This window comes from Schistocerca gregaria, chromosome 8 (genome assembly GCF_023897955.1).
Source record: "Schistocerca gregaria isolate iqSchGreg1 chromosome 8, iqSchGreg1.2, whole genome shotgun sequence".
Taxonomy (NCBI): Eukaryota; Metazoa; Arthropoda; class Insecta; order Orthoptera; family Acrididae; genus Schistocerca; species Schistocerca gregaria.
In genome coordinates this window covers 385,162,847-385,182,771 of record NC_064927.1, presented here as the reverse complement: position 1 = coordinate 385,182,771, position 19,925 = coordinate 385,162,847, and the positions used below count along the sequence as shown (strand labels likewise).

Sequence of the window (19,925 nt, the reverse complement as noted above, 5' to 3'; positions counted from 1 at the left end):
TTCTTTTCAGTCCTCGTTGGTTCCATTCTTACAGGATATTTTTCCGGCCGCAGCGATGTCGGAGATTTGATGTTTTATAGGATTCCTAATATTCACGGTACACTCGGGAATTAGTCGTACAGGATAATCGCCACTTCATCGCTACCTTGGAGCTGCTGTGCCCCTTCCCTCGTGTGCCGACTGTAACACCACGTTCAAACTCACTTAAATCTTGATAATCGGCCGTTGTTACAATAGTAACCAATCAAACAATTGCGCCAGACACTTTTAGTCTTATTCACGTTGCCGACCACAGCGTCGTATTATGCCTGTTTACATATCTCTGTATTTGAATACGCATGCCTATACCAGTTTCTTTGGCGCTTCAGTGTATCTTCTTTATATTTCGCTTATTGCTAGGTAGGTTCCTGTCAAAGCTTCCCCATTTTCATACATTTTTAAGCACTGGTTGGATTGTGCTCTTATGTCTTACGGTTAACCGGTTATGTTCGGACTACTGTCTCCGTTTCGGATTCATGGTAGGGTCTCCTAGTCCATTATTTGTACTTTACTGCGTTAAGTTGGGAGGATATTTCTTGATGATTCTTACAGTTTTTTTCTTTTTTAATTGAGCACGACTGGGTACAGTGGTCCTATACTTCCCGCTTATCTGACGATCCGCTAATTGCGCCGTTTATTCATAGACAAGAAGTGTTCGGTCCTGTCCATGTTGCAATTTCAGTGTCGTGATTCACCATGTCAGTAATTTTCTCTGTTTCGCATTATTGATAATAACCATATTTCGACCACAATTGTAGGGAATTTCTCTTTTTTCCTAATTTTGTAGATTTAACGTGATAACGTGGCTTCTAGGCTAAGAGACCCGTAGTTAAATAAATTATTTACAAGAGCAGCCAAGCGGTTATTATTCAAAATATTGTTTACTTCTTCACAGAAACACTCGAGAAAGACAGTAAACTAAAATCTGTGTATAAACAGAAACTACTGCGTCTGGCAGCTGATCTCTCGCCGGCAGCTGGAGCACTACTTGAACATTCATGTACAGAGTACAGCGGTCGCAGACAAACAAATGATGACAAGACTTTTGAGAAATCATATTTTTCTTTTAAATTCCATTGAAGCAACGTATGGTGAAGATTTCTGCCACGAATTTTGGGACACACTGTAGAGAGTGAATTCGCTAAAATAGCTATTCGAATGAAAAGGCAACATTGATAAACGAAAACGCTTCAGATGGAGGTCACTAGACATGAAAGGAAGCAGAAAGTGTGGTATACGTTGTTCGTGAGTAAATAGGGTAACACAAGAGATATAACAATCACCTGCATATTTTAAATTGGACTCAGCTGTGCTTCTGGCGCCAAGACAACAGTCCTACCTGAAAAAAAAAATGCTCGGTACGGTCATTTCTTAGATGCGAACCAAGGAGTACTTTTTCCTTGCTGCATGTGGAATAACGCACTAATGAGAAGTTTGTGTCAGTCTCAGCGTGTATATGAAAGAGAGAGAGAGAAAGAGATAAGCGGTTCTTTGACCAACTATGTACTCTTGTTTAAAACAATCCACTCATCTGTGACGGAATCACTGTCTACACCGATCGGCTTCATTGTGAGCATTCAAATGGTTCAAATGGCTCTGAGCACTATGGGACTTAACAGCTATGGTCATCAGTCCCCTAGAACTTAGAACTACTTAAACCTGACTCACCTAAGGACATCACACAACACCCAATCATCACGACGCAGAGAAAATCCCTGACCCCGCCGGGAATCGAACCTGGGAACCCGGGTGCGGGAAGCGAGAATGCTACCGCACCACCACGAGCTGCGGACCATTGTGATCATTCTCATTACATCTCCTGCATTACATTTTCATTGTAATAACGTAAGTAATTCCAAAATCTGAATACTGATCGCGTTTAACTCCACAACTACGCTACCTGGTGGCATGTATAGGTGGCAAAGTTTTGCAACGGCGGCTCACCATCAGTTGTGCACCGGTGTTCAGAATGTCCTCACGTGTCGCTATACTTCTACGCAGATGTTTGTTTCTTGGTATAATGACCCAACTGTGAATTATTTACATTTTCTTTTAAATAAGGTGAAATGTTTTCACTTTTAATCTTTAGCGTACGGTATGTCTGTGCTCTCGCACCTTTTCTATATTGTGCGGCAGGTCTTCTGAGGACAGGGTATGCCCGAAATTCGTCAAATATAACTTCTTAACAACAATGTCTCTTTACTAATTTGGTTGGTTTGTTGGTTGGTTGATTGGTTTGGGGAGGAGGACCACACAGTGAGATCATCAGTCCCATCGGATTAGGGAAGGCTGGGCAAGGAATTCGATCGGGTCCTTTCAAAGGAACCATCCCGACAGTTGCCCGAATTCATTTAGGGAAATAACGGAAATCCTAAATCAGGATGGCCAGACGCGGGTAGGAACCGCCGTTCTTGCGGATCAGAGTACAGTGTGCTAACCACTGCGCCAACTGGCTCGGTAATATCCAGCCTTCTGGGAGACATGACGTCAGCAACTTAATGGTTTATCAAATTATGCAATAAATTGTTGAGAACTGTCGAAGGTGTAATGTTTTTTTATTACTTCATGACTTATTTCGAGCCTAGGCTTATCATCGAATCACCTATTACGACAGCCATGTAATTGTTCGTTCTAGTTCAGTATATCTTGCAAAACAATATAGCGCTGAACTTGGGCGAATTAAGTTCTGCCCTCTGCTGCTGCCTGTGCTATTATTCTCGCACTTGTCGGCTCTCGCAATCTTCGAAATGGTGTCGATGATACTTTCCGAAAGTCTGATGGTACATTTCCAGCCTCATACATTATACACAGCAACGTGAATAGTCATTTGTTGCTACTTCTGGTTTTAAAAATTCTGTAGGAATGTTATCTATCGCTTCTGCACTATTTGATTTTAAGTTTTCCAATTCTCTGCTTGTAATATTGCATCCCTCCCTATGTCTTCCCTGCCAACTTCTGTTTCTACTTCTATCACGTCATCAGACAAGCTGTCCCGCTCACAGATGATTTCAATGTATTCTTTCCACCTGTTAGCTGTCTCCTCTGCATTTGATGGTGGAATTTCTATTGTACTTCTAATGTTACCGCCTTGCTATTAATTTCATCAAGGTACATGGGAGGGGCTAATGCCGCAGTATTTGTCGACGACGACGGAAATATTAAATCTACTGTTTATGGGAGTTACAGACAATGACTACTAAAGATTCGAGAAAAATCGATATTGAATAAAAAGTCTGTACCGAGGTTGCAGAAGGGGCAAGTGACCCGTCTGCCGCTACCCACTCGTCTTAGACGACGCCTATCATAATACATGTCATCATTTTACATATTGCTTCCAAAGTTATTTCCAGCAGGTGCTGGAAAACATCCTCCAATCGTGAGGAAATCGTACATCTTTGAAAAGAGCATGGTCCGCCAGAGCTAACAGCGATTTAACAGAATACGAAATTGGAACATTGTATTGTACTTCTTAATAACGAAGGCACTGCTATTTCGTGCTTATTCTCCAGTACCGGGTCCGTGACTCTCAATAAATACACTACTGGCCATTAAGATTGCTTCGCGATGACGCGCTACAGACACGAAATTTAACCGACAGGAACAAGATGCTGTGATATGCAAATGATTAGCTTTTCAGAGATTTCACACAAGGTTGGCGCCAGTGGCGACACCTACAACGTGCTGACATGAGGAAAGTTTCCAGCCGATTTTGCATACACAAACAGCAGTTGACGGGCACTGCATGGTGAAGCGTTGTTGTGATGCCTCGTCTAAGGAGGATAAATGCGTACCATCACGTTTCCAACTTTGATAAAGGTCGAATTATAGCCTATCTCGATTGCGGTTTATCGTATCGCGACATTGATGCTCGCGTTGGTCGGGATCCAATGACTGTTAGCAGAATATGTAATCAATGAGTTCAGGACGGTAATACGGAACGCCGTGCTGGATCCCAACGGTCTCGTATTACTAGCAGTCGAGATGACAGGCATCTTATCCGCATGGCAGTAACGGATCGTGCAGCCACGTCTCGATCCCTGATTCGACAGATGGGAACGTTTGCAAGACAACAACCTTGTGCATGAACAGTTCGACGACGTTTGCAGCAGCATGGACTATCAGCTCGGAGACCATGGCTTCAGTTACCCTTGACGCTGCACCACAGACAGGAGCGGCTGCGAAGGTGTACTCAGTGACGAACCTGAGTGCACGAATGGCAAAACGTCATTTTTCGGGATGAATCCAGGTTCTGTTTACAGCATCATGATGGTCGTATCCGTGTTTGGCGACGTCGCAGTGAACGCACATTGCAAGCGTGTATTCGTAATCGCCATATTGGCGTATCACTCGACGAGATGTATGGGGTGCCATTGGTTACAAGTCTCGGTCACCTCTTGTTCGCATTGACGGCACTTTGAACAGTGGACGTTACATTTCAGATGTGTTACGAACCGTGGCTCTACCCTTCATTCGATCCCTGCGAAACCCTACATTTCAGCAGGGTAATGCACGACCACTTATTGGAGGTTCTTAACGGGCCTTTCTGAATACAGAAAATGTTCAACTGCTGCTCTTTCCAGGACATTCTCCAGATCTGTCACCAATTGAAAGCGTCTGGTCAGTGGTGGGCGAGCAACTGGCTCGTCACATTACGCCAGTGATTGCTCTTGATGAACTGTGGTATCGTGTTGAAGCTGCATGGGCAGCTGTAGCTGTACACGCCATCGAAGCTCTGTTTGACTCAATGCCCAGGCGTATCAAGGCCGTTATTACGGTCAGAGGTGGTTGTTGTGGGTACTGATTTCTCACGATCTATGCACCCAAATTGCGTAAAAATGTAATCACATGTCGGTTCTAGTATAATATATCTGTCCAATGAATACCCGTTTATCATCTGCATTTTATCTTGGTGTAGCAGTTTTAATGGCCAGTAGTGTAATATTGTATTCCTCGCTATGTCTTCCCTGCCAACTTCTCTTTCTTCTTCTATCACGTCATGATACATGTCACCCCGTCAGAGAGGATTTAAATGTATTCTTTCCACTTGTCAGCTGCATCCTCTGCTTTTTATATTTGAATTTCGATAGTACTTGTAATGTTACCGCCTTGCTTTAATTTGATCAAGATACATGGGAGTGCCTAAAGATGCAATATTTGTCGGTGACGACGGAAATATTAAATCTACGGTGTATGGGAGTCACAAAGAAAGTTTAGAGAAAATTCGATATTGATTAAGAAGTCTGCACCGAGACTGCAGAATGGGCAACTGCCCCGTCTGCCGCTACCCTGTCGTCTTTGAGGACACCTATGACAACAGATATCATCATTTTACATAAGCCTTTCCAAAGTTATTTCCAGCAGGTGCTGGAAAATATCATCCAATCGTGAGGAAATCATTCATCTTTGAAAAGAGCATAGTCGATCCAAACTACCAGCCATTTAGCAGAATACGAAATAGGAACATTGCATCGCACTTCTTAATAATGCGGAAACTGCTATTTCGTACTTATTCGCTAATACCGGGTCTCCGACTCTCAATAAATATGCCCTTCCTGGACGGGAATATACGTGACGTACATCTACATGACTACTCTGCAATTCACATTTAAGTGCTTGGCAGAGGGTTCATCGAACCACAATCATACTATCTCTCTACTACTCCACTCCCGAACAGCGAGCGGGAAAAACGAACACCTAAACCTTTCTGTTCGAGCTCTGATTTCTCTTATTTTATTTTGATGATCATTCCTACCTATGTAGGCTGGGCTCAACAAAATATTTTCGCATTCGGAAGAGAAAGTTGGTGACCGAAATTTCGTAAAAAGGTCTCGCCGCGACGAAAAACGTCTATGCTGTAATGACTTCTATCCCAACTCGTGTATCATATCTGCCACACTCTCTCCCCTATAACGTGATAATACAATTGGAGATTGTGACGGAAGGACGACAATTGTGGAAGTTTGGGTCTGGTCGTCATTCGTGCACGGATAGCCGAAGCGGTTAAGGCGACCGCTCGCGTAAAGCGTTTAATCCGGGTTCGAGTCCCGATCCGGCACAAAATTTGTCGTCATTGTAATAAACAGCCGAAGGTGGTTCATATTCGCAAATGTGAATACATTTCGCTCATTCAGCAGGAGTGAGGGAAGAACTGGCCATTTTCTCGACGTAGGACAGAAGCTTCCTTCTCGAGAATACCGATAGCTGGCTCGGGCTTACCACCATAGCTGCAGGGCGAGTACACAGGTGCGGCCGGGTAACGATTTGTCAAAAAAAGCCGGAATAAACGGGGAGACGAAACCGCATTCCACTTACGTACATTCATCGAATCGCGCGTCACCGTTCCAGGTCCGAACGGGGAAATGTGAAGCGCAAATGAAATAGCAGCAGGAAAGGCGTGCTGGGAAAGGGCGACGCTTCCGGCGCCTAGCACGAGGAGGTACCGGGCCGTGCCCGCGTTCCGGGACGCGCCGCGGTGACGCGCGGGCGGTCGCCCCTGCGTGTGACTCAGGGGCGGCGGCGCGCCTTTTGCGTGGCCGGGCAGCGCCGGCTCCCCCACCCCGGGCACGGCGGCCACGCCTGCAGACCCGCGCGCCGCCAGCCGCCAGCCGCCAGCCGCTGGCCGCCAGACGCCAGTCAGTAGACGCGCGGCCGTCAGCTGATCGGCTGCCTGCTCGCCCGCTGGCCCCACCTGCTCTGTGCGCCCCGCGCTGCGCTCCGCTGTCCGACGTCCCGACCCGCCGCACCGCCTCCACTCGAATCGAATCGAACCGACTGTCATCGACCATGACGAATCGCTCCGTGTTCGCCCGAGGCCTGCTGGTCGCCACGTTGTCGGTAAGTCGATCACACACAGGGTGGAACATTTATTTCTCTGTAAGTCGAACTTTATACAGATGGCGGGGGCGCTTCGGCTTTCCAGTACAAAATGACGAATCAAAACATCTTCAGCCGTCTAAATTTCCAGTCGCTATTTTATTTGAGCAATCAGTTTCAGCGCTACGTTACACCATCATCTCCAGCCGGTGTGGCCGAGCGGTTCTAGGCGCTTCAGTCTGGAACCGCGCGACCGCTACGGTCGCAGGTTCGAATCCTGGCCGTTGATACACCTGACAGACAAGAATTAACTGGTGAAATTGTAAACGATTTTTTTTTTCAGAAAATCATTAAGTGGTTCTCTGCAAATGGGCTCTTATTAAACTTTGACAAAACACGGTATATTCAGTTCCACACAGTAAATGGGATGACACCATTAATAAATATAGACTACGATCAGAAATCGGTAGCTAAGGTAGAATATTCAAAATTTCTAGGTGTATGCATTGATGAGGGGTTGAACTGGAAAACACACATTGAGGATTTGCTGAAACGTTTAAGTTCAGCTACTTATGCTATTAGGGTCATTGCAAACTTTGACGATATACATCTCAGTAAATTAGCTTACCACGCCTATTTTCATCCTCTGCTTACGTATGGCATCATATTTTGGGGTAACTCATCATTGAGTGTTCATTGCACAAAAGCGTGTAATCATAATAATTGCTGGAGCTCATCCAACATCATCCTGCACACACTTATTCAGAGAGGTAGAAATCTTCACTGTAGTATCACAATATATATATGCTCACTTATGAAATTTGTTATTAACAATCTGAACGAATTCAAAAGTAATAGCAGTGTACGTGGCTACAACACTACTCAAGCTTAAATCTAACTTTGGCTCAGAAGGGGGTAAATTATGCTGCCACAAAAGTCTTTGGTTACTTACCTAATAGCATCAAAAGTCTGACAGATAGCCATATAGCATTTAAAAGGAAATTAAAAGAATTTCTTAATGGCAACTCCTTCTACTCATTAGATGAATTTTTGGATATAGTAAGTGAGTAATTTCCCAACACCCCCCCCCCCCCCAAAAAAAATATATATTGTGTGTCATGTAATATTTTATCTAATGTAATATCTTGTACAGACACCTTTGATTAACCTGACACGTCCCACATCATTACGAAGTGTCGTATTCATGATCTATGGAACAAGTACTAATCTTATCTTGTCTTATGGATGTGTGTGATGCCCTTAAGTTCTCTGGGACTGATGACCTCAGATGTTAAGTCCCATAGTGCTCAGAGCCATTTGAACCAATACCATCGTCAGGCTCTCAGAACAATGTGTGGGAAGCATCCCACCTCCGGTCCAGTCGATATAGGGGCCAGCATTCAGTGACGGGTATCTGTAGTTTTTTTTTCTGAACACAGTGATTCCTTCGATCATTACTTGCCAGTCGAATGGATCTCTGTTTTCAGAACAAATCTACGGATACCTGTCACTGAATGCTGGCTCCCGACCAGAGGTGGGATCCTTCCTACACGTCTGTCAGAGACCTAAGATGGTGTAATTTAGGACCGAAACTGGTTGCTCTTATAAAGTGACTGGAAATTTAGACGACTCTATGAGTTTTGAATCGACATTTTATCTATTTATTCAGCGTATACATGTGCGCCCACGGTAGCTGAGTGGTCAGCGCGAGGGAATGTCAAAGCCCGGGCTCGATTCCCGGCTGGGAGTTTTTCTCCGCTCAGGGACTGGGTGCTGTGTTGTCCTCATCATCATCATTTCATCCCCATCGACGCGCAAGTCGCCGGAGTGGCGTCAAATCGAAAGACCTGCACCCAGCGAACGGTCTACCCGACGGGAGGCCCTATTCACACTACATATATATGTTACAGCGTATACATGCAACATTACATGCTACTAGGGATACAGACATATTGGACAGAGACTATATAAAATATAAAAAATTAACAATTTTCGTAAACAAGGTAGATATAAAAGAAATTATACCAGGAGTCTCTCCTAAGAGCCGTCAGGCGAATATTCTCTTGCGTTTCCGCAGATATTTGCAATTCTGTTTTTGCAATGTAGCCCAAATAAACAGAGTTCATCACGTCTTTTATACGGCGTCCAGAATCGACGGAAAGCGCTAGTCTCTTTCTCCTTGCAAACTACATGCGACATTTGTTTCACCGATATGAATTAACAGGGACAGTAAAAACCGAATAGTACTCCAGCAGCAATTGAGCAGCGCTGCTACATGGCGGTAGCAGTCAGCACGGGCTAAGGCGGTGCTGTCGCTGCTGGAATACTCACTATACTTCGTGTTTTACTCTCACTGTTAAGTAATAGCGATAATACAAATTTCACCGCGGTGGTCTCGCGGTTCTAGGCGCGCAGTCCGGAACCGTGCGACTGCTACGGTCGCAGGTTCGAATCCTGCCTCGGGCACGGATGTGTGTGATGTCCTTAGGTTAGTTAGGTTTAAGTAGTTCTAGGGGACTGATGACCACAGCAGTTGAGTCCCATAGTGCTCAGAGCGACAAATTTCACAGTAGACTAGTACGGTACCACTCTATTGTATGGGCACGTAAAATACCTTAGCAAAAAATAATTTTGTTTCTAAAGGGAAACATACTGACGCTTTCGTACGACACTGGCTTGGGTTGGGTTGGGTTGGTTGGGGGAAGACACCAAATTGCGAGGTCATCGGTCTCATCGGATTAGGGAAGGTCGGGTAGTCGGCCGTGCCCTTTGAAAGGAACTATTCTGGCATTTGCCTGGAGCGATTTAGGGAAATCACGGAAAACCTAAATCAGGATGGCAGGACGCGGGACTGAACCGTTGTCCTTCCGAATGCGAGTCCAGTGTCTAACCACTGCGCCACATTTGCTCGTTGTACGACACTGGACGCCGCATGAAAGACGTAGTGAGTAGTATTTGTTTGGGCTGACTGGAGCTACAAATTGCAAAAATGAAATTGCAAATATCTACGGAAACACCAGACAAAATGCCCCTGGCGACTCTTAGGAGTGAATCCCTGTAATCGATGCGTAGATGTTCAGTCCAGTCAAGCGCCGATGGAGATACCTCCACTACGTATACCTCTTTGTAAGAGTGCAAATAATATTCACTGGCAAGATGCTGGATGAGCTGTATCGGTGCTCTACATCCAATGTCTGGAGATCTCATTTTTACCTGTTGACGCATGTTGTCCCAGGAGAGCTGGTCAGTTTTCATGGATGTGACGAGAACGCTCAAAAATGGTTCAAATGGCTCTGAGCACTATGGGACTCTACTGCTGAGGTCATAAGTCCCCTAGAACTTAGAACTACTTAAATCTAATTAACCTAAGGACAACACACACATCCACGCCCGAGGTAGGATTCGAACCTGCGACCTTAGCGGTCGCGCGGTTCAAGACTGTAGCGCCAGAACCGCTCGGCCACCAGCGGCCGGCACAAGAACGCTCATTTAAAGCAAAAACTTCATATGGATATGTGTCCCAATGCAAACGGTTTCCGAGGTAGAACACATTCAATGTACAGCGTTAATTATTTTCCCTCTTATTAAATACCTTTCAGGTTCACATATATACGTGTGTACAACAGGCGGTAAACAGCACACTTTGTAAAACAGCATGCGTTTTGCAAAGTGCCAGCCCGTACTCCTCGGACACTGAACGGGTATTTGTCGTCTGACAATCACATACCTACCAAGTGTTTTGCCTTTCTATATGCAGGACATATATATGAGAATTTCTACTAAAATCTTGTAGGAGTTGTAGATGGAACTTAGTAGATAAAGTTATGACGGCCAGAAATATTCCATTTGGACATATACCGCTTCACGGTGGGCACGCAAAGTGAGGGCATCGTAGTCAGTCCCTGTTGTAATAATGGCGTCACGTCCGACTCCAACAACGCCTGCGAAAACTAGTACGTTCACAACTAGGATGGTTGACTATGGTGCTCCACGGATGAGCACGCTGTGTTCTCGACTCTTAAGATGACGTCCTTCCTCACGTAGAAGACGCGATTACGAGTACTCGAAACATTGACCGTGTCATGGCCTTTTGTGGACCTCGTAAGTCATTGTCTGATTTGTGTGTGTGTGTGTGTGTGTACTGTCAAGCATATAATCACCTCTCTTATGAACGCTGTCACTATAATGAAAAAGAAAGTTAGCTTGCAATTGTAGTGAATCACGACCGATTTCATAGCTTTAGTAACGTTGAGTGAGGTAAAGATTATACGAAAAATCGATTATTCTTATCTTGGGCTGCGTTGTCTAGAGGAGACATCTTCTATCATCGTCTTAATAACGGTCCGGCCTTTTGATTTCGATATTAAAATGCACGTCATCTTCTTGGTTGTATATTGCGTTCGAAAATAACGCGTGCACATTCGACATTGACTTCAGGTCACATCTCGATATCATTTACAAGCAAAATTCACTTGTGTCTATTACACCACATCTCAAAACGGACTATTTACAAAACTAGTCGTAACGTAAGTGGCTCATAACAACCATAACTGTTTTCAACTGTTCGCTCACATGGCGCCAAACGCAAGACCAGACACATAGATGACTTTCAAAGCTGTAAGAATGATTCTAAAACTATGACATGAATCTTCTGTTACAAAAAAAGAAAAAAGTCATGTGATATTGTGAAATACAATTTGTATTGACTTTCATGCCTTCAGTTTTATTTGTTTCTGCAGTTTTAATTAACTATGTATGAGCCAAGATGACTAACTCTTCAGACTTTCGGTATCCTTAAATTCTGAGCATAATGAATGCTCTTATTTTTACAAACGGTAAAGAAGTACTGATAACCGAAAAGTGCGACAATAAACCAAGCTCACTGGCAAAAACTAAGATTAGCGCCATTCGACCAAAAGAGGTATCGGGCTGGTAAATTCAGAAAGACTGATACCGATCGATTCAGTCTGAAAAAGAGAAACAAACGGTTCAAAAAATGTTCAAATGGGTGTGAAAACTTATGGGACTTAACTGCTAAGATCATCAGTCCCTAAGCTTACACATTGCTTAACCTAAATTATCCTAAGGACAAACACACACACCCATGCCCGAGGGAGGCCTCGAACCTCCGCCGGGACCAGCCGCACAGTCCATGACTGCAGTGCCTTAGACCGCTCACGTAATCCTGCGCGCCAACAAACGGTTCATGTGGCTCAGAGCACTATGGGACGTGGCATCTGAAGTCATCAGTTCCCTAGACTTAGAACTACTCAAACCTAACTAACCTATCGACATCACACACATCCATGCCCGAGGCAGGATTCGAACCTGCGACCGCAGCAGCGGTGCGGTTCCGGACTGAAAAGCCTAGAACCGCTTGGCCACAGCGGCCGGCAAAGAGAAACAGCCCAGGTGTGTTAAAAGTGAGAGATTTGAAGCTTATCCTACAGTGAATCGTGTTTTTCATCCAAAAGATACATTTCCAGACATGGATTTCTTATCAAAACTTTATCTTATAATCCCCCTGTACAACACCTGTAGTAGGAACTGTAAACACCGTGTGTAGCGGATGCATCAGAATTAATACAAAAAACTCGCATGGTTGAAAGTACAGCACAACAGAAGCAAATATTTTCCAGTAAGCATGGCTCCACAAACGAGCCGTTCGAGAGATAACTGCTAATGTGTGGCTACGAGCGGGCACGAACTTCAGTATGAGTTGTTATCCTAGTCAGTATGAATATATTTGATGCAAAGTCTTCGATTAGGTCTCCATAAGTTTCACCCGTGCCCCACATTAACAAGAAATGCAAAACTACTTCGGCATGTTACTTGTTGCAAATTTACCGTACTGCCTTATCTAATAAAGGAGGTATTGCACGTGACATCCTCATATTTTGATGCAACTCAGCACTTGTGTCAGCAGTGAGTTACGGTTTCATTTAAGCTCTCCGCAGAAAATCTTAAGTCTTGAAAAGATTTCACAATTCTCCATTCCAGTTCTTCAAGTGTATAACCTGGAGTGCTGTACACTTTACTTCTGAGATGACTCCAGACAAAAAAATCTAGAGGACTGAGCACACGTAACCTTAAATGCTGAGGTACAGACCCTATTCGGTGTATCGATCTTGAACCATATCGATAAGTTGGATGAAGTCTTACATCAGTAACAAAATGTACAAAACCTGCTTCGGGCATGGATTTGTGTGATGTCCTTATGTTTGTTGGGTTTAAGTAGTTCTAAGTCTAGGTGACTTATGACCTCTGATGTAAAGTCCCATAGTGCTTAGAGCCATTTGAACCATTTTTTTGAAATTTGAGCCCACTTAGATGGGGCCTTAGCCGAAAAACGTTTTAATATTGAATACTTTGTGCAAACTGCAACTATATCTCTTATTTAAGTCAGTGGCGGGACGTTATTGCATGATCACATTTCTCTCGCAAGCGGCCTGTTTGCCGACCAACGAATGGCGTTCAGTACGTAATACCATTTTTTTTTTACTGAAAGCAGGTTGGCTTTATTCATTCTTCCAGTAACCATATTATCGCCTACTCTTTTGGCTACAAAACCCTATTTTTAAACATAGTAACGTTCAATGCGATCAGCCATACGCCACCTTAATTGGAGGGCCTGTACACCCGCATAGTACCACTCTACTTGGTGAACGTCGGAGGCAACGTCTTGCTGCATCAGTAATCTCCACCGTCAGTGCAAGCAATTCTGCATAGATGATCCTTCGTTGCTCTTTAATGTCTTCTGTTGGGTTGCGAGGAACCCAACGGGCACATACCTTTGAGTACCCCAAATGGTGGACGAGTGTGCCAGCACTACCATCAGAGATGTCCAGTCGAATAGTGAGGTGTTTGATTGTGATGCGTCGGTCACCTCGAATGAGCTGCAGGAGTCAAAGCTGTATGCGACCGGCCGCACTCGGGAGTTCGCGCGACATTTCTGTGATGCTGACAGATGCCTCGGCCAACGACTCACCGTGCTTTCGTTCACTGTCAGATCTCCAGACATTCTGCAAGCGACCCTGAATATCTGTGCTGCTCTGTTTTTCCACCAAAATAAACTCAATGACATCTCTCTGCTACAAATGCACCTCAGTTACAGCGGCTAATTTGAAGGTTATGTATAAAGCCGCCACCACATATCGGAACTTCAGGTAATGAAGCGAGAATATTCCAAAATGTTCCACAGCCAAATTCGCATTTTTCTACCGAAAATGACGGAGCAAAAACTGTGCTGCATTGCTTATTGAGCGCCCCTCGTATTTCCCCATAATTTCAGCAGTATCAGTTACCGCAGTTAATAGTAATACAAACAGTAGACAAAGAACTTGACGGAAGCAGTGCGTAGACACGTATAATGGATGCACACTTAATGAAATACACCTGTGTCGTTTGCTCCTCATAATACTGAGCTAGCATCATTCATCTGGTGTTGACGGACGGAGTGGCCGAGGGGTTCTAGGGGCTTCAGTCCGGAACCCCACTGCTGCTACGGTCGCAGGTTCGAATCCTGCCTCGGGCATGGATGTGTGTCATGTCCTTAGGCTAGTTCGGTTTAAGTAGTTCTAAGTTCTAGGCGACTGTTGACCTCGGACGTTAAGTCTCATAGTGCTCAGAGCCATCTGAACCATTTGAACCATCTGGTGTTTGTGGACATATACTCAGTTTCGTTTCGTGATATGCAAGTGAAACCAGTTCAGAGACTGCGCATGAAGTGATTCACATGATGACCAAAGGAAAAAGCTTTCTGCGTTGTAATTTTTGAGCTCATTTGTTGGGGCACAGTTTAATAAGTCACAGCTGCAAAATACTGAGGCGAATTATTTACAGACGAATGGAAAAACTGGTAGAAGCCGACCTCGGTGAAGATCAGTTTCGATTCCGTAGAAATGTTGGAACACGTGAGGTAATACTGATCCTACGCCTTATCTTAGAAAATAGATTAAGGAGAGGCAAACCTACGTTTCTAGCATTTGTATAGAGAAAGATTTTGATAATGTTGACTGGAATATTCTCATTCAAATTCTGAAGGTGGCAGTGGTAAAATACAGGGAGCGAAAGGCTTTTTAGAATTTGTACAGAAACCAGATGGCAGTTACAAGAGTCGAGGGACATGAAAGGGAAGCAGTGGTTGGGGAGGGAGTGAGACACGGTTGTAGCCTCTCCCCGATGTATTTAAATCTGTATATTAAGCAAGCAGTAAAGGAAACAAAAGAAAAATTCGGAGTGCGTATTAAAATCCATGGAGAAGAAATAAAAGCTTTGAGGTTCGCCGATGACATTGTAATTCTTTCAGAGACAGCAAAGGACTTGCAAGAGCAGTTGAACGGAATGTCTTGAATGGAGGATATAAGATGAACATCAACAAAAGCAAAACGAGGATAATGGAATGTAGTCGAATTAAGTCGGGTGATGCTGAGGGAACTAGATTAGGAAATGAGATGCTTAAAGTAGTAAAGGAGTTTTGCTATTTGGGGAGCAAAATAACTGATGATGGTCGAAGTAGGGAGGATATAAAATGTAGACTGGCAATGTCAAAGAAAGCGTTTCTGAAGAAGTTGTTAACGTCGAGTATAGATTTAAGATAGAGCTCTCACGGCTAACAGACCAGTAACACAGAGTGGTTCAAATGGCTCTGAGAACTATAGGACTTCTGAGGTCATCAGTCTCCTAAAACTTAGAACTACTTAAACGTAACTAACCTAAGGACATCACACACATCCATGCCCGAGGCAGGATTCGAACTTGCAACCGTAGCGGTCGCGGTTCCGAACTGTAGCGCCTAGAACCGCTTGGCCATCCCGGCCGGCCAACACACAGTGAAATAACCGTGGAGACAAGGAGAGACGTACGATGAACGTATCCATTAGGACGGTGTGGCGAAAATAGGCGTTAATGGGCTATGGCAGCTGGCGACAGCCGCGAGTTCTTTTGCTAACAGCACGATATCGCGTGCAGCGCTTCTCCTGTGATCGTAACCACATCGGTTGGACCCAACGGGAAACCGTGGCCTCGTCAGACGAGTCCCGATTTCAGTTGGTGAGAGGTGATTGTAGGGTTCGACTGTGGCAGACACATCATGAAACCATGAACCCGAGTTGACAACAAGGCACTGTGCTGGCTGATGCGGCTCCTTAATGGTGTGGGCATTCATCTTGTCCAACTGAACCGATCATTGACCGTAAATGGTTACGTTCGGCTACTTGGAGACGAATTGCAGCCACTTGTGGTCTTCATATTCCCCCTTCCCCCCCCCCCCCTCCCAAAAAAAAGATGGAATTTTTATGGATGACAATGCACCGTGTCACCGGACCACAACAGTTCGCGACTTGTTTGAAAAACATTCTGTATAATTCGTGAGAATGTTTTGGCTACCCAGATCGTCCGACATGAATCCTATCGAACATTTACGGGACATATCGAGTGGACAGTTAATGCACAAAATCCTTTACTGGCAACACTTCGCAATTAAGGACGGCTATAGAGGATGCATGGATCAATATTTCTGCAGGGCACTTCCAACGATTTGTTGAGTCCATGCGGCTGGTCCCTGCGAAGGTTCAGGTTCTCCCTCGGGCATGGGTGTGTGTGTTCGTCCTTAGGATAATTTAGTTTAAGTAGTGTGTAAGCTTAGGGACTGATGACCTTAGCAGTTATGTCCCATAAGATTTCACACACATCTGAGTCCATGCGACGTCGGGTTGCTGGACTATACCAGGCAAAAGGAGATGCGACACGATATTAGCAGGTGACTTTTGTTACGTCAGTGTAGATAAGGTCTAGAACTTAGGACTTGTGATGTGACTATCAATAGAAATAACCACGTCAGCGTGAGAAATCGGCACCCTTTAGAACACAGGATGGCCTGCACGGGACCACTAATTTTACAAAGGAACGGCACAGTCTTGTCCTCGCATGCCACTTATCAAGGCAACATACATAACGCGCTGTCATGTGCTCCCCTCGCAGACTGTTCCTTGTGACCAACCTATTACTCTTATCCTGTCTCCATCGCAACTCTTAACGACTGTACTAGAATGGGCGGCGTTGTTATCTGGTGCTCTCCAGGGTCAAAATGAAAGCATGTGTGATTAAACATCTCCATTAGCACATTGTTCAAGACCTGTAGTCCAATATTAGCCACTGCTGCCCTTGGCTTTTATCTGCTAAGGCAGTTTCTCATTACGTTAGATGCATCAGGAACGTAAACAGCTTTCAAGATCCGCCTAACAACTATGCTAATAGCTTCTGCACTCGCATAGATGTTTGACAATTCGAAGTTAGTGACTTTGGGATCTTTCAATTTCTGACATAGGCATAAGCCGAGTTGTCTTGTTTTGAAGTTTTGGAGAGAACTGATGCCTCCCTTCTCACAAAAAGCAGGAAGTAACCAGTCAACTCTTTAACATGTGAATCTGAGGGTCGGACCACCACTAAGCTATCTTTTGTATCCCCATTGCGTTATTCCGTGAGGTGAGTTTTGAGGCTGAACTCGGAACATTTGTGAATTATCTCATTAAGAGCTGTACTCCGTCACAGGTTTATTTACAAGTACATCCTTATTTTTATGTTTTAGGTTTCTTTCAATAAGCCTAGTATTCGTCTTGTACAATGACATTAGTATATTCAACGATGATTTTTATTTAAACCAAATTAAATAAAATTTCCAACATCTAATAGTGACAGGAAGTGGTATTAGGATTTAGCGTCCCGTCAGTAACGTGGAAATAATTAGAATCGGACTACAAGCTCGAACTGGGCCGGAATGGAGAAAAAAATCGAATGTATCTTTCTTAAAGGAACCATCCTAGTATCTCCTTAAGCAGAACACTACGGATATTTGAACAGACGTACTCAAGCATGTGAGTCCTGTGTCTTACCGTGTCTCGTCTTATTTCATTTTAATACTGAAGACCGAGGGCCGGCCGGGTTGGGCGAGCGGCTCTTGGCGTTACAATCTGGAACAGCGCGACCGCTACGGTCGCAGGTTAGAATCCTACCTCGGGCAGGAGTTCTAAGTTCTAGGGGACTGATGATCTCAGAAGTTAAGTCCTATACTGCTTAGAGCCATTTGAACTAATTTTGAACTGAAGTCAGAGATCAATTTGTGAACCGATTGTTTTTTTTTTTTAATTTATGGTAAGATCTTATGGGACCAAACTGCTTAGGTCATCAGTATCTAAGCTTACACACTACTTAATCTAACTTAAACTAACTTACGCTATGGACAACACACACACCAATGAACGAGGGAGGACTCGAACCTCCGACGGGGAGAGCTGCAAGGACCGTGACAAGAAGCTCGAGACCACAAGGCCAAGCCGTGCGGCTGTGAAGGGATTAAAACAATTGTTAACACATCATTATGTAATAGATTTAAAATTTTAGCGCCAATGGTCATTAGTAACAGACCGAATGCATCTGTACCCGTCAAATTGCTACAAACATAGGCACACAAAACCAATAATAATTTGAATAAAGAAGAGATCACAAACAACGCCCTGAGGTGCCCTATTTCACAACCATACGGTGTATTTGGTATTAGTATTGTAAATGGAAAAAAGACTTGTGACAAACCATTACAATCAATATGATGCGTTTCCTTTTAAAACTTTTATTTAATCGTAGTTCAGTGATATGCATAAAAGGCAGCCGTATTGAAGAAGGGCGGAAAACTTAATTCTCCTTATATTTCAGTGCGAAAGAGGTAGATAACATTCATTTAATACTTTTTACCTCAAACGCTGCCTCTTCTTATGCTTTTGATTAACGCGCTTGTCAGACGGCGGCTGACCATTCGACTTACTACAATTCTTACGAAAAAAAAAAGTCATGTAAGTTATTGAAGACTGATCGGTACGAAATACCTCAGGCCCGCTTTAGCTTCAATTAAAGAAATAAGTAACGAGAGAAAGCGATTAGCGTTCGGTCGTACGTGGTCCAACAGTTCATCACCAACCTCACTTATTTGGAGCTTGAAATGAAAATCTAAAAGCACAACGAATATTGCTCGCATTAGGAAAATTCGGATCGATGATGGAACTGAAATGATGGACACCGCAATGTATCAGATATTATAATAATTATTGAAGTGCTTTAATATAAAGAGTGAAACTCATATGTTGCGTGCAAAACATTAGACAAGAGAGAGTGCATGTGAGCTCGTAAGCTCCAGGCACTGGAAGCGCGGTCCTTCTTCATTTTCCCCGCGGTACTACACGTTTTTATTTACTAGGTTCACAAAGATTCTACATCTACATCTACGTGGATACTGTGCAAATCACATGTAAGAACCTGACAGAGGGTTCATCGAACCACCTCCACAACTCACTGTTATATCAATCTCGTATAGCGCGCGGAGAGAATGAACACCTGTATCTTTCCGTACGAGTTCTGATTTCCCTTATTTTATCGTGGTGACCGTTTCTCCCTACGTAGGTCGGTGTCAACAAAATATTTTTCATTCGGAGGAGAAAATTGGTGATTGGGATTTTGTGAGAAGATTCCGCTGCAACGAGAGACGCCTTTCTTTTAATGATGTCTAGCCCAAATCCTGTATCATTTTTGTGACACGCTCTCCCATATTTTGCAATAATACAAAACGTGCTGCCTTTTTTTTTAACTTTTTCGATGTACTCCGTCAGTTCTATCTAGTAATGATCCCACACCGCGCAGCAGTATTCTAAAAGAGGACGGACAACCGAAGTGTAGGCAGTCTCCTTAGTAGGTCTGTTACATTTTCTAAGTGTCCTGCTTTCGTTAGCCTTCCCCACAACTTTTTCTATGTGTTCCTTCCAATTTAAGTTGCTCGTAATTGTAATACCTAGGTATTTAGTTGAATTTACGGCTTTTGATTAGACTGATTTATCGTGTAACGGAAGTTTGACGAGTTCCTTTTAGCACTCATGTGGATGACCTCACACTCTTCGTTATTTAGGGTCAACTGCCACTTTTCGCACCATTCAGATATCTTTTCTAAATCATTTTGCAGTTTGTTTTTGTCTTCTGATGATGTTATTAGTCGATAAACGACAGCGTCATCTGCAAATAACCGAAGACGA

General features: G+C 44.0%; 1 protein-coding gene across 2 annotated transcripts in view; it reads left to right on the top strand.

Moving 5' to 3' along the window:
* LOC126284466 (uncharacterized) overlaps positions 1-19,925 on the top strand; it is a 373,454-nt gene that overhangs the window by 37,631 nt on the left and 315,898 nt on the right. Inside the window, exon 1 of one of the 2 annotated variants that reach the window (XM_049983402.1) lies at positions 6,657-6,873. The exons of the other annotated variant lie outside the window; for it this stretch is intronic. Within the exon in view, the coding sequence (XP_049839359.1) occupies positions 6,823-6,873 (51 nt within the window). The 5' untranslated portion in view covers positions 6,657-6,822. Of the gene's footprint in view, positions 1-6,656; positions 6,874-19,925 lie in introns of those variants that run through there. 2 annotated transcript variants of the gene reach the window in all.